At 41.3% G+C, this 14,896-nt stretch overlaps 2 protein-coding genes across 3 annotated transcripts; both read left to right on the top strand.

Moving 5' to 3' along the window:
• The first annotated feature begins 701 nt into the window (after window positions 1-701).
• On the top strand, window positions 702-6,283 carry arfgap3 (ADP-ribosylation factor GTPase activating protein 3). The gene is made up of 16 exons (XM_070853717.1): window positions 702-844; window positions 1,574-1,692; window positions 2,203-2,275; window positions 2,384-2,515; window positions 2,690-2,770; window positions 2,882-2,975; window positions 3,072-3,131; window positions 3,232-3,278; window positions 3,377-3,531; window positions 3,653-3,784; window positions 3,889-4,011; window positions 4,406-4,558; window positions 4,783-4,900; window positions 5,430-5,520; window positions 5,766-5,890; window positions 5,990-6,283. Exons 1-16 carry the CDS (start codon window positions 776-778, stop codon window positions 6,005-6,007), a joined length of 1,590 nt encoding a protein of 529 aa, XP_070709818.1. The 5' UTR covers window positions 702-775; the 3' UTR covers window positions 6,008-6,283.
• A 2,911-nt stretch (window positions 6,284-9,194) lies between these two features.
• Window positions 9,195-13,610, top strand: ikbip (IKBKB interacting protein). 2 transcript variants are annotated; one of them, XM_070854169.1, is made up of 4 exons: window positions 9,195-9,723; window positions 9,805-9,922; window positions 12,515-12,736; window positions 12,908-13,610. In XM_070854169.1, the coding sequence occupies exons 1-4, from the start codon at window positions 9,527-9,529 to the stop codon at window positions 13,472-13,474; spliced, it is 1,104 nt and encodes a 367-aa protein (XP_070710270.1). In that variant the 5' UTR covers window positions 9,195-9,526; the 3' UTR covers window positions 13,475-13,610. The 2 variants fall into 2 exon arrangements, with proteins under 2 accessions (XP_070710270.1, XP_070710269.1); XM_070854168.1 differs by lacking the exons at window positions 12,515-12,736; window positions 12,908-13,610 and adding an exon at window positions 10,831-12,029.
• The last annotated feature ends 1,286 nt before the right edge of the window (window positions 13,611-14,896 follow it).

Genomic DNA, 14,896 nt, shown 5'->3' with positions numbered 1-14,896 from the left:
AAGTGAAAATAAGGAAAATGCCACATTCACATGCTTGATTTCAACTGAATGGAATTCAATACACAAAATTAACCACATAAGTGGTGGAAGTTTATGCAACTTATTTGTATTTCAGTTCCACACATTCTTAGAGATGTGCATAAAAATATTTTGGTTTTACGTCACAGTTGTCTGAGGTTTGTAGACAGTATCTTACACACGAGTCAACTTTCCAACTGACAAAGAGTCTAATTTAGTGTTACACATTTTGGCAGTAATAAGATTTCTGAACAGCATGGATCCCCAAAAGGCAAAAATATCTCATACATTTAGACAAAAACTATGTTTTTGGGAACAAGGTCATGCTGAAAGGAGGAATATATTTTTCTCTAAACCACTTTGAAAGCAGAGGGATTGGATATTTTTATAATGATGAAACTGATGCAGAAAGTTAAACTTGAATTGAAATTTGATGTAACACCTTATGCCCTACTCAAGCACATCTAGAGAGTAATCTTATTTATGTGAGATATAAATTAAAATGTTTATCCTTCATAAATAAAAGGATCTAAATCCTTCCCCCTTCTTTGTGAAGAGTAATGTAAAGGTAAACTACATTACCCAGAATCCTTTACTACAATAACATAACCACGGGTAATTTTTATCCAATCAGAGCCGGACCATGATGTTCACCAACTGACGTGTCGTATTCGCTTGTTATTGAGGAAAAACCACACAGGACTGTTTTACATGCTTCTTCTCCTCTAACCGTGAGGTATCACCAACAGACTGGACAATGTCGGAGCCCAGCAAACAGGACATTTCTGCCATATTCAAGCGACTTCGCTCCATTACTACGAATAAGGTGAGAGCTTTGAAGCGGGAGATGGTCTAATGTTACTCTCTTAAACGAGGAAGTTCATACCTGACACGTCGCACTTTGAGAAACGCCAAAGCTAGCTTTAACTTACCCGCCTAATTTAGTCAATTGGCTGATACGTGACAAGTTGAAAATGGGTCGGTGGTGTTAAAAAACGAACACAGGTGCGCCCTGTTAATATTTACAGGAGATTAATGTATGAGAAAAGTTGTGAACTGTAACCACACGTAACGTTAGCCAAGTGGCTGACAGACTAGCTAGCTACATTTTGACAGCTGACCGTGCGGTCTGTGCAGGTGGCATTAGCCGTGTTTGTTTAGACTTCGTTTGCTTTAAGCAGCGCCTTTGGTTCACTTGGAAAACCGGACAACAGTAGCACACACATCCTGAATGATGATCACAAAGGAAATGGTCTTCCTGTCACACTTCTTTCAGGGCGAAATTCAACCCACTTCACCAACAGCTGTTTGAATGAGCTAATTTAGCTAATTTCACAGGCAGTGTGTACTTTAGACCTTATGATGTTTTAATCTGATAAACACCCTTCACACTGTTTGCTTCCACCTCTCTTTTATTGATTTTGAACTTATGATCGTGAATGAGTTGGATGTCAGAAAATAACCGTGCTGTTAATAAGTCGTTGCTGTTACATTGACACCTATCTTATCTGTTTATGATTTGAGATGAAGCTTTTTTATTTATTTGTCCTCCTAGGTTTGCTTTGACTGCTCAGCTAAAAACCCCAGCTGGGCCAGCATCACCTATGGTGTGTTCCTATGTATAGATTGCTCTGGGACGCACAGGTCTCTTGGCGTGCACCTGTCCTTTATCAGGTAAGTCAGGAGAGCACTTTTCCAAACTAGGATGCAATAAAATTATTTCACAGGTAGACTAGTTTCAAGACAAACCATTTTAATAGATTTCGATCATCTTGTAGTGTGTATGTTCAGGGTCTGGAATCATTTAGGGCTTGTTCGATCTTCATTTTAAGCTCTGGGAACATCCACTAGACACTTTAAGTTGCTATAGAGTGACAACAAGTGAAAGATGTCCTCACCTAGAGAGTAGAGTAGAGAGGCCAGAGAGGAATGTGGTCCATGTGTATAATGAAGTATAATGAATTCTGATTATTTAGTCTTAAAACCACATGGATGAATTTCCCAGTCCTTTTTAAAAGGTGAAACATATCTGATCTTTAAAATGTCCTTTAATCAGAAAAAAATCAAGTTTCTTAACATGAATAGACAACAGTCACATGGTAAGAAAATATGCACTTTGTCTCTGTCACACCATTTAGTGACATAGAAAGTTTGTTCAAATACTGACTTTGTTGTGTTACACAGGTCGACTGAGCTGGATTTCAATTGGTCGTGGTTTCAGCTAAGATGCATGCAAGTGGGAGGCAATGTCAATGCGGTCAGTACCTGAAATCAAGCAGTCTGTCAGCACACGATCCCCAAACTGAAATGCGAGCACTGTGTGACACACACATAATGTGACTGACTTCTGAATTTCTAATGGCAGATTTCATTTTTCAACCAACATGGCTGCACAACCAGTGCTGCCAATGCCAAGTACAACAGCCGAGCTGCTCAGCTGTACAGAGAGAAGATAAAGACTTTAGCCACACAAGCTACCAGACGCCACGGCACAGAGGTAAAGCAGACATGCTTCTTTATTGTCTCAAAACGGCCTTCACTGGCAGGTTTCTCCGCAGAGTAAAAGTTTGAATACAGCGAACCGTGGCTTCCTCTGTAGTGCCTCTTTGCATGAAATATATCTTTAAGCGCAAAGATAGCTTTTCAGTTATACTGCTCTTCTTCCGTACAGTTGTGGCTTGACAGTCAGGCTCCTCTCTCCCCAACATCACCAGACGACAAGCAGGTGGATTTCTTCAGTCTGCATTCACAGGTATAGGAGTGCCTTGCTTCAGTGTGATTTTAAGCACATATCTGCTTGTCGGATGGCTGCACAGTGACAGGGGATTAGTGATTTCACCATGTGTCTCTGTTTAATGGCCAGACTGTTCCTGAAAATCTCAACACACCCCAAATGAATCTCAGCTCCTCCACATCAGAGAAGCCTTTGACTGCGGAAAAACAGGAAGACAAAAATGGTATTTGCTGTTTCTACTGAACAATATAGAAAGACCACAAAATACAATTAATCTCAATACTATGTGGCTCATCACGTATACATTAAACCATTTCAGGTAATCTAGAGGAGGGTCCCAGTGTGGACTTGCTGAGTGTTTCTCCAAAAGCAAATCCAGGTTGGTTTATATTCATGCCATCTACTTAAATGCCTTTTTTGTATCTGAATTATTGTTAAACTACAGAAGATGTAACTTCGGTGTCCTTCGATCTCTGCAGAGCCTTCCTCTTTTCTTAAGAAGAAGCCAACTGCTGCAAAGAAAACAGTATGTACCCATCATATCATCTAAAAGTCTTTGAGAGAGCACATTCATGCAAGTGACTTTGCATTCATTGTGGGTTTATAAACTCTGTCTGCTTCTAGTTGGCCTCTAAGAAAGGTGGTCTGGGCGCTCAGAAGGTTAGCAGTAAGAGCTTCTCAGAGTTGGAGAAGAAGGCTCAAGCTGCAGACAAGCTCAGAGAGAAAGAAGAGGGTGGTGCTGCTGCTGCCACTAAGAATACTCAACCTGAGGAATCCATGTGTGTGTCTTGACTTCACGTCTTTTTTTATTACTTGTTGTGTTTTGTGCCATTTTTTGTGGTCAGTAAATGTGTTTCTTTTATCATTGTTTTTAAACTCACCTGCTTCCCTCCTTCTCAGTGCTCCATCCCTGCGACTGGCCTATAAAGATCTTGAGCAGCAGAGGAAAATGGAGGAGCAGAAGTTGAAGGGCTTAGAGGGGAAGAAGAAGGAGCAGGCTGAGCGACTGGGCATGGGTCTGGGCATCAGGAGGTATGACGCTGAAGACACAAACAAAACCAGTCAGTCCCCCCCGGAGCTGTTTTCGTATTTTGGTTTCCTTCTCTTACCATCGCTCTGTTTTCTGCTCTCTATAGTGGAGTGTCTCACTCTGTGACCTCGGACATGCACATCATCCAGCAGGAGAATCCACGCGGGACCAAGGCCACTAAAGGACGACGGTTCACTGAGGATAATGATGACGGCTCCTTCAGCTCTAGGTCAGACATAGAACATTTACAATACGTGTTTTTTGTATTGTATTGTTGTATTGATATATTATTAATATTATGTGTTTATGAATTGGTGACTCACACATGCAAACTCAAAGGAAACTGAAATGAAATACTCAAACTTTATGTTAAAGTTTTTTGGTTTTAAAAGCATTTTATTTAATAAAGCAAAGTAATAATTTGAATTATTTAAAATATTTTAACAATTTTCTGAATATATTGTGACTTAATGTCAGTATTCATACACTCCTTTGGCAATACTATACCTGACTATGGTCCTGAATCAGAACTTTAAAATCAATGTTTTCTTCACACATTTTTTCACAAACTTTTGCACAGCATTTTCCCATGTGACTGTTTTCTGAACCTCTTCTTTCTTTAGGATCTTGTCCCGGTTTGAGGATCAAACAGAGACCTCTGATAATTTCTCCTCGCAGTGGGATGATAGAGGGGAGGGAGCCGGCTGGATGAAGGAGAGCAAGAAACCAGAGCCAGACTTCTACTTGACCTCCACTATGTCATCACTGGATGACAGGTAGGATGTTGTGTGTGTGTGTGTGTGTGTGTTTCATGTGTTCTCCTGTTAAATCCTGTCATATGTTTATGAAATTAGGCTAAAATAACGTAGAGTCCCTCATTTATGTCAGTGACTGAACTTGAGGAGAGAAGTGCGCTTTTAGAATATACAGCTACTGGTTAGCGTTTAATTCTCTTATCATCTCAAAACTGTTTTCTTTCGTAATCATTGTTTACTGTCAGGCCCACATCCAGAAGAAAACCAGAGCCAGTGTCAGACTCCGGAGAAGCACGGAAAAAGTTTGGAGATATGAAAGCCATCTCTTCTGACATGTACTTTGGAAAGCAGGATAACTCTGAGGTACACAGTGACAACATGCACCCTACCCTCTCTAGCCATCGTGTACACTGTATTTATTGTGTTACACGCGGTCAGAGTTGGCGTGAATACTGTGTGGCTTTTACTGTAGGAGTGAATGTACGGTGTGTCATGTTTCTATAAGTACTGTAATTCTTGGCATGCACATCCAGTTGTTGATAAAAACCAGTTCCGATAGTGATTGTAGAAGGAAAAAAGAGACACACTGTCCGAATGGGACATGAGGATAATTAAACCTGATTAAAATCCATTTTCTCCCGCATTGATTACGATGTACCACATGATCAGAACTGGATTCATTCATATTCACTTGTGTATTAGACATGTTGACATCAAGACCTGTGGCAGTGCAGTCAAACAAGACTGTACCAGAGTATAATTTGGAGCTGGTCTTCGTTCCTCAGAAGATCTCCAGCTGATATTCTGAGCATGAGCAAAGCTGAAATGTTCCTCTTACATACCACTGTGGTAAACATAAAAAAAAAAAGATGTCTGTGTTTCTCTTCTTTAGTACGAAGCAAAATCACGACTGGAAAGACTTTCTGGGAGTGCTGCAATAAGTTCAGCCGACCTCTTTGATGATCCAAAGAAACAGACTGGTGGTAAGACACTACGGCACCATCACTGCCAAATCAATATAAGACTTACTTCCCATTTAAATTTGTGTTGTTGATCAATATAATTCAATGATGTAGAATTATCCAAAACATGTTGAGCCTCTAAAAAGAACATCTTTTCTTTAAAAAGGAAATTCGGCACAAATTGTCTTAAATCACTTGTCTTTGCCACTTCACAACAGATCTCATAGTTCTTGCATGAGGCCCATTGTTCTGTCTTGTGCTCACAGCGAGTTCATACCGTCTGACCAACGTGCTGCCCAATGCTCCCGACATGTCGCAACTCAAACTAGGAGTGCGCTCAGTCGCCGGAAAACTCTCCGTCATGGCCAGTGGTGTAGTTAGCACTATTCAGGTAGGCCAGAAATACATGAATCGGCATCAAATAAACATCTTGTCTGACAAACCCTGATTCAATTTCTAATAATATAATTTCTTCTGTTTTCTCCCCCAGGATCACTACGGTTCCTGAGTCGTGGTGTGTGTCCTCTTACATTCAGCCGCCTCATAGTCGTCCTCTGTTTAACAGAGTCAGATAAGTGTCCCAGTGAGCGCTGGGTGAATCTGCTCAGCACCACAATTTACCCCTAAATAATCCTGTATACATCTATATCTAGTTTTTTATTAGATAATGTACAGCTGTTAGAGGCAAGAAGCACAATAATTTCAGTGGAATTGATGTTCCCCTGCAGGCATCTTGAAGGGAGATCTATGCGTGTAGTTCACTTATGAAGAATATGTAGTTTGATGTTTATTCCCTAAGTTTGTTTTGAGGTTGTGGGGTTTGAATATTTAGAAATACTGTGTGTAGCAGTCTGAGAAGGTGTTTTTGAAAGGATGGATTTGCTTTTTGATTCCTTTGGTTGATGAGGTCATAAAAAAAAAACGAAGCAGTGGAGACAATTCAGCTTTTAATTTCCTCTCATTTATCACATGCACTATGTAGTGTCAAATTATGCTTTTTTTTTTTTCCTTTAATGTCTTGCTCAGTCCCACAGGTTTGAAAGTGTCTTTTATGTCCTCAAAGTGCACTTAAGGTTCACTCATCCACAGACAGGACCAAAACCTGATAAAGAGGCCGTAGGGGACCAGATATATATTTCCTAATTATGTAATTTGAAATTGGCCTCATTAGGACATAACCTTCATTATCTTGCAAATGTTTTTCTTTGTTTTCATAGGACATGGCGGCAGGAAGCCTAAGCAGCTATTAAAAAGCAAGTTTAAAGGAAAAGTTGTGGGAAAAGCACTCATTTGCTTTCTTGCCAAAAAGCTAGACGAGAAGTTTGATACCACTCTCATGTCTGTCTGTAGCCAGCAGCAGGGTAGTGTGGCTTAGCATGAAGACTGGCTACAGGGGAAAACGGCTACCTGTTTCCAGTCTTTATACTGAGCTAATCTAACAAGCTGCTGGATGTAGCCTTATATTTAAAGCAACATTATGCAACTGAATAATAATCATTTTGAGTGCACACTGACTTGTAGTAGGAAGAATGGCGCCTTTCATTCCCACCCACTCCAGCTCTGTGGCTCTGGGTTGAGCTGTTAGAAGATCCTGCGATATCCATCACACACCACCAACTATAGGTCTGAGGGTCTAACTGCAGTGGGTGCAGATGTTTTCCTTTGCTCTCCGGCCTGGTCCGGTGTCGAAGCCTGCTCCCCTTGGAATATTTTTGGTCTTGTTAAGATAATGTAGTACCTGTTGTTTCACAGTCTTGTTTTAATGGACAGACGTGGTAGTGGTATGGATCTCATCATCTGAGTCTATTCCTAAAAAAAAACCCACAACAAACAGTCAACCTTACAGCACTACTGTAAAATGACACTGCTTGATGTAGGTCAGTTGCACTAAATTCTTTTTGTTCTTTGGGTTTTTTTCCTCAATCCTGTTGTTTGGAATTAGACACTTTAAGACGTTGTAATGAAGAACATGGTCAACATAGTGACCTGTAGATTAATTGAACTTAGAAAGGTGCCTTTTGATGATGTTTTGGTATAAACTTATATCTGCTTTTTTGTTTGAATTTGTGTTTACAAGGTCTGGGAAGCCCTATTTGAAATTTAATTTAAGGCTCCTGAATCTTCTCGAATCTGTGGTGGGACCTCTTTGTAGCTTTCAGGCCCCATCGCACAGCAACACATATCCACTTAAATATGAATGTAAACAATCCCTTTAAAGCCTTTTAAAGTTCATTTTTTTGTTGCTGTTACATACTGCCAGGGCTATATCTTTGTTTAAATGTAAAATATAATAGAGCTGGTAGCGCTACTGGTGGTGCTATGGTGTGATTTTGGATCTGACGTTTAAAGCAAGAGAAAGGCAGCTTGATTTCTGTTTATGGTTCTGTGGTGGAACAACTATAGCTTGTGCTTTTAGCATATAGATAAAATTTGCCATGATGATAAAAATGCTACTTCGGATATCTAATTGGGCAGAGTTATGGGTTTTTGAATCCCTAATCAGGAGCAGGATGATTATATTACTGAGCAAAACCTCTACTGTTTATGTTTCTCAGGAGTTTGACTTGTTGAATATGAAGGACTAAAATAAAACGCTAAAAGAGGGCAAGGTGAAAGTTGTAGATCCGTCAATGACCAAATGTTATTACTCCATCACTCTATGCCTTAGTCCAAAGATCTCTGAATAACACACCCTCATATTCAAATATTGTGGGGTCATCTAGTTACCTTTTTGCACATAATTTGTTAGAAATTGCACGTGGCAGCTTTGGCTTGGATGTACTGTACTGCAATTGAAGCTTTGCCTCCAAGTTGACGATGCTTCTATGTTTTTTGTCTTTTGTTTATCTCTGTAAGATTGTTTGTGTCTTCTGCTGTTGAATATCGTTAAATGCTGTATAAAAGAAAGAAAAAAAAAGGTCTTGTAATCTGCATGGCCATTGTAGTTAATAGCTGACACATCCTGAATATGAGCTGTTGGGATCCACTCATAAATAATACTGGAATAACATTTAAAAAAAAAACTGCTACATGCAATGTTGTATAGGGCTATGAATACCCATTTATAGAAAGCTACTGATAATCAAGTTTTGACATATTTTGACACTCAAAATGTAAGTAAAATTTTTGGAAACATGCCAAATAAATGGCTTGTCCCAAAGCTCTTTTTGTCTGGTCTTTTTTTTTTGTGCTGCACAGAAATGTGTGTTTTTCCTGTGTATTAATAGTTGATTCATCATTTAGTGATGAATGTGTCCAAGTGTCCATTACAATTTAGAAAATTTTACATCCTTAAATGTTATATGTTGTCTTTAGAAAAGTCAAAAACCCCAAATGCTCAGATTACAATGATATAAAATGGAGAAAAGCAGCAAAATCTCACATTAGAGAAACTGGAACCTGGAGATGTTTTCTATTTTATGGCTTTAACAGTTAATGATCCTAATAGTGGCTGTTTAATTATCCGTGTATCATCATTACAGTATTAATTGAGCTCTGCTTCAGAGGCATCATCAGCCCAACATGGCCCCCTGCTGGACAAACGAGGCCGCCCGCTTACGTGGCTGTCTGAGGCGTTTGCTGTTCCTCTTGAGCTGTCGGAATTATGACAGTTCAGATTGGAAATCAGTTCAAGCATTAAAAACAAACTAGACTGAAAATTATCATTGTGTTCAAAACCATTGTGTAGCTTGGGGTAAAAGTTAAAAATATCTAATCACAGTTTATATTTGTTACAGTCAGTTTTAGTGTTTGTTACTAAGCAATACAGCTGTTAGTGGTACGAGTTTACCTGAATGCGGCATTTTCCCAAGGAACAGGGTAAAGCTAAAGGACTGTTTTTATCGGTAACATTAGCAAAACTCAGCTGCTAAGTCTACTTTTAATGTTATTTTACTATCCCACATTATGAATTTATGTGTGAAAGAAGTGTTCTGCTTCAGTCTACAACGTAACGAATAGCTGGTTAGACGTTTTTGCTGTTTTAGGCCCGCTGAATTACCTCAAAGTTACAAACAGTGTTACTAAAATGCCTTCTGAGGTGAAGCAGAGGAAAAAGTCACCAAAGCAAAGTGATGAAGTGTCGGCTGCGAATGGCAAAGATGAAGCCCATAAAGTGAAGACAGAAGCTGGGAACAACTCGGGAACAAATAAAACGTCCTCGGGTTTGGATATTAGAAGTATTATGTGCTTGTTGTCGCTTGCAGCGTGCGGGGCTCTGAGCTGGTGAGTCAACAAACGTGAATAATGTGTTTATTTCTCCAGGAGTTTTGTCCAGTTCTCCCCTAAAGTCTCTCTGGGTTTCAGGGTGGTGCTGCAGCAGAACGAGAGGTTCTCCAAAATTGAAGAAAAGTACAAAATTTTACACGGAAGGACTTCGAGTCTGTTCGACATGGAGGAAGAAGTGCTGAAGGTTTCCAAAAAGGTGCGTTTGATTCCCAGTGGCACTGCTCTGCCCTTTAAAGGGTCGATTCACCTAAATTATGAAAAAGAAAACATACTTTCTCAGTTAACCCGTAGTGGTGTCCAGTTATGCAGACAGTTGGGGTTTTTAAGTGCCCAGGTTTTTATGTAATGTCGACTGGGACCCCAATACAATGGAAATGAATGGAAATTAAATTAAGTTTTCACTGGAACTACTTTCTGTTGATGAAATATCTCTGATATAAACTTTGGATTATTCACAGTGATGCGTACACACACCCTGGAAACAGATGCTGCTGTTTGAGCATCATAAATTAAATCCAGTGCATTACACTTGTATTAAGGTGGAGGCAGAAATCTCTAAGACAGATGTTTCAAAACCTGGTTTAATATAATCCAAACCATCATGTAATTTTAACACTACTTGAGGCAATCAAAGAAGAGTATGTTTTTCTTTCTATTATTTAGGTTAAATTATGCTTTAAGTTTGTGTGAGGACATAAGAATCCTTGTTTGTTGTCATTTTGGTTGTTTCATAGTTAGAATGTGTTATTTGGTTTATTGAGGAGGCAGAAAGTACACTGGGTCCCAGCCTGGGAACTGTATCTGTGCTGCAAAAACGTTGTTTCATTTTCGGATTTTTCTTGTGAATTTCTGGATAGTTTTACATATTCTGCCTCATAAAGATTGTTTATTTCAATTATTAAGTTATTAAGTCAAATTCTATATTATATATAACCATCTGCATGCTACATTGTTCACATTTCAATACATTACTTTCACTTCTACTGTATACAATGGCTTCCTGTATGCATGCGCTCTGGTTCCTACTGAGTCTATTATATGTGAATACTGAAGACCATAAAGCTCCCACAGAAACAGCCCTCCTGTTTTGTGTTGCGGCTGCAGCTTGCCGCTTCTGAGGATGACCTACAGGAGGCACTCTCCACTGTCTCCTTGGCAAAACGACTCCAGCAGGACATCTCCACCCTCCACGCCACCGTCATGGCGATGCAGGACGATGAGAACTCTGCCTCCCGTGACCTGCAGACGGTCAACGCCCATTTCCTCAACGTGACGGAGACGTGGCAGGAGCGTCTGGCCGCCATCACCTCTGACCTGGCTGCCCTTAAGGCCGAGTCACGAGACGCTCACAGTGGAGCCACCGAGAGGGTGAACGAGGCCGAGCGGAGGGCCCGGGTGCTGGCGAAGCGGTTGGAGGAGCTCGAGGACAGTACGAAGAGGAACGCCCGAGCTCTGGAGCGCACTGAGGAGGATGACACCAAGAGAACGCAGGGTCAGCTGGACTGGAACACCAAGCAGATCCACAACCTGGAGGAGCAGATCAGCAGCCTGACCAAGAGGGAGGCTGAGCTCAACTCTGAGCTGCAGGAGCACATTCCCCGGGTGCAGGAGTGTGAAGAGCACCTGCCGCAGGTAGAGGAGGCGGTGCGCTCCATCCTGAGGCTGGGGTCTGACCTGAGCGGGGCGGAGAAACGGCTGGAGGAGGTGACGCTACAGGTGTTTGGGACTGAGGACAGCATGCTGAAAGCACTGAATGAAATCCTGGAGATCCGACAGGAGCTGGACACCCTGCAGGCTCAAAACAGCATCCTTAAGATGAAGAATGAGTTGTCGGTGGTAAAAGAGGCGGTCCGTGAACTCACCATGGTGCTGAGGGAAAATACAGTTGACAGCCAAAAGGACCCTGACGCTGTGGAGGAAGAAAGATGGAAAGACGAGGAGTGGGAAAAAGATGACGAGGATGAGATGACTGAACGTCTTTATGATGATTTCACTGAATGATGTCATTGTTTTGAGTCAACCAGGGGAAAGGAGTGGCCCTGTCTTACTGTTCCCTGTTAATGTTTTTCTAGATGTGCCCCTTATCTTAATAACAGGAAAATGCCTAAAAGTCCCCAGATTTCCACATGAACTCTACTATCCATACACAAATACAATCAAGAATATATTTTAATATTTGTTTAATATGGAACGACACATTTAGGTTTCTTCGGTATAAAACATGCCCCATTAATCTCAAGCCAGCCATTTGCTCTCATACAGTTATATAACAATATCTGCACCAGTGTAACTACATTAGAACTGAAAAGATCAGTTGATTAATCAAATTTATTCAATAGTAAACTGAATATTTTAGGTTTTGGACTGTTGTTTGGGGAAAAGCAGGCAATTGGGTGACATCATTTTGTGTGTTAGGAAAAAATAATGGATGTTTTATAAAATGTTTGACTTTTTTTAGGCCAGAGGATTAAAGAAAAGAAGCAACAATGAAAGTAGTTAGTTAGTTTGAGTGTTACATTAGATTTGCTCCACCATTTTGATGACTCCATCTGAGTTTGTTTTCACCTGTCGTCGAAAGCATTTCATCACTTGACTTATTTAATAAAATCTTTTTTTTTTTAACTAGAGTCTTATTTGTGCAATTTGTTTCTCCTATTAATCCCCCTGAGTGTAACTCCTGTGCTTTTTATAAAGGCACAATAAATATGTATATTGTGGGATTGCTTTGAATAACACACAAACGTGATGGTTGTATCTGTCGGTCCACGTTCTGTGTGTCCTGTTTCAGTGTGAGAGCGTCCAGCTGATGCTGGAGGGTCTCGGGGGTCAGCGGGGGACTCTGCAGCCTCACCTGGAGGGTTTGGAGCAGGACGTGAGCCGGCTGAAGGAGTGGGCCTCTGGGCTGACTGAGAAACGAGCTCAGCTCCAGACCAGCCTGAGCGCACTGCAAGACGCTGTGGGGCAGATCCAAGAGCGCACCTCAGCCATCACAAAGGACCTTTCCAACAAGGTATGTCAGATTGATTTGTCGTAGCAGAGATCATCTGAATTTAATCAGCACAAATTTATTAAATCTAGAGGGACTCATTTAGCAAAGATGCTGCTGTAGACCCCCTATGGGGAAAATTCCTGTTTGAAAAAGTGTTTCTCAGCCTCTGTTCCTGTGTATTTCCCCTCAAAGGTGGCGTCCGTGAGGACAGATGTGCGCAGAATGGATGGGCTGCAGTCTGAGCTGGAGTCCCTGCTGACTCAGGTGGGGGAGTTAGAGGACAAGACCAGTGAGGTGGAGCGCAGCATGATCAAACGCATCGGGGACGTGCTGAGCAGCAGCATCGACCGAGTCTCGAATCTCCGCACTGCGTCAGAGCGCAACACCAAGGCCATAGATCAGCTCCGCAAACGCATCCCTGAGCTCGCCACCGCTGACGAACAGATCTCTGAGCGCATGAGGGAGGTCGAGAGCGGCAGAGCTCGCCTGATCAGAACGGTGACCTTCGCCTCTGACCTTAAACCAAAGGTTGCTGCTATCAAGAGGGACTTTGGGGCGTTCGAGCCTCTGCTGTCAGACCTGACGCTGCGGATAGGAAGACTGGCGGAGGATCTCACTGAAAGAGAGCAGGAGATCGCTGAGCTTAGACAGACACTGGCTAACCTCACTGCAGTAGAGGGAGATTTAGATATTACAACCAAACAGGTTAGTGAAATAGCTGATATCTCTGAACTTGGAGAGATGCACAGGCCAACATGAGCAACACGTTCAGACAAGTGGAGGCAGATCAACTTCTTTTGGCTTTTACATCTGATGAACTGTCATGCTGCTGTTTTAGGTTTTACTGAAATAAACCTTTCTATTATAAACCAAATAAATATAAAACTTTATCAAACTCTGATGCTCTGTAGAGCCTGAAGCACAAAGCTGGTAGGCTGAACCCATTAAGACGTATGAATGTGAACGACGTGGCAGCTTGTCAGTCAGCATTTCTAACAGTTGTGACGTTTTTAAAAGTTTCCTTGAGGCTAAGCCAGCTCACTGTGTCCTTGTTCAGGTATATTAGAGATACCAGATTCAGAATTGGCTGATTTATTGCCTTCCCACAGCGAACTGATTCTGGTGACACATTTTCATCTGATTCCACGCACAATTATTTCATTTTCTTTGTTCCATCAGAGTTTTTCATATACTGTATGCAGTTTTTCAAAGGTTGTGGAAATGTTGAGGAAACGCAGACACACGTAATGTTTTTGCATTAATATGATCATTTTTAAGGCAGTCGGCATGGCTACAGCATGTTGACTCAAGGGAATAGTTTGACACTTATTTGCTTTCTTGCCAAGAGCTACAAGTTATTTACACAGTAAATATGAAGCTACAAGTAGCAGGAAGGAAAAAGGGTAAACAACTACTGTCACTGGCACAGAATCCCCAACAAACACCTCAGTATTTGTACTAATTAAAGAAACAAAATGTAACTGCTGAACAAATTAGCTTTACAGGTGCTTCTGCACAGATTTTGTTACCTTTGGACAGAGACCAGCTGTCCAAGCTAACTGGCTCCAGGTTGTGCCAGAAGTTCCTACACAAACTATTAGTCATCTGCAGCCTCACTGAAAAAACTACAAATTGTGATTTATCTGTGAGGTAAATAATGCAGCCAGATCACAAGATATTTAGTATTTAGTATCAGGTGAATGATGAAACGTCACCAAGTTCCTGGTTTTATAGCGTCACCGCAAGCCCTCGTTTTCTCATCCTCAAACATCAAAGTTTGGGTACATTTAAGGCAGCTTTTTGCTTTCTAACCATATGATACTTCATGGTTCAAACAGTACGTTTCGGACTAAAACCCTTCGCCTTTCCTAATGAGGCGTTTGAAGACAAGAAATTCCAGTTTGTCACCAAAGCTCCGCATGTTGTAAGAGCTGTTCCTTGCATCTGCTGGGTTGCTCAAAGGGTTTATTAGCAGCCAAATGCCTTCCAGCGACACAGGTAACTTTGAAGTGTTCTGGTGAGGTGGCGACACAGCTGCAACCTCCAACGTTCAACAAGGAGGCACATTTCCGCAGAACACCTGGAAGACCGTCAAAGCTAAACATCCCAAGAAGCAAATTACACGTTAGCTGTCACCGCTGTGTGCTGTTCAGTCTGTCCAGTCTTTATCATCTGCTTGAC

Source organism: Pempheris klunzingeri, chromosome 22, assembly GCF_042242105.1.
Source record: "Pempheris klunzingeri isolate RE-2024b chromosome 22, fPemKlu1.hap1, whole genome shotgun sequence".
Taxonomy (NCBI): domain Eukaryota; kingdom Metazoa; phylum Chordata; class Actinopteri; order Acropomatiformes; family Pempheridae; genus Pempheris; species Pempheris klunzingeri.
Note: the sequence above shows the minus strand (reverse complement) of the source record. Positions and strands in the feature narration are given on the sequence as shown.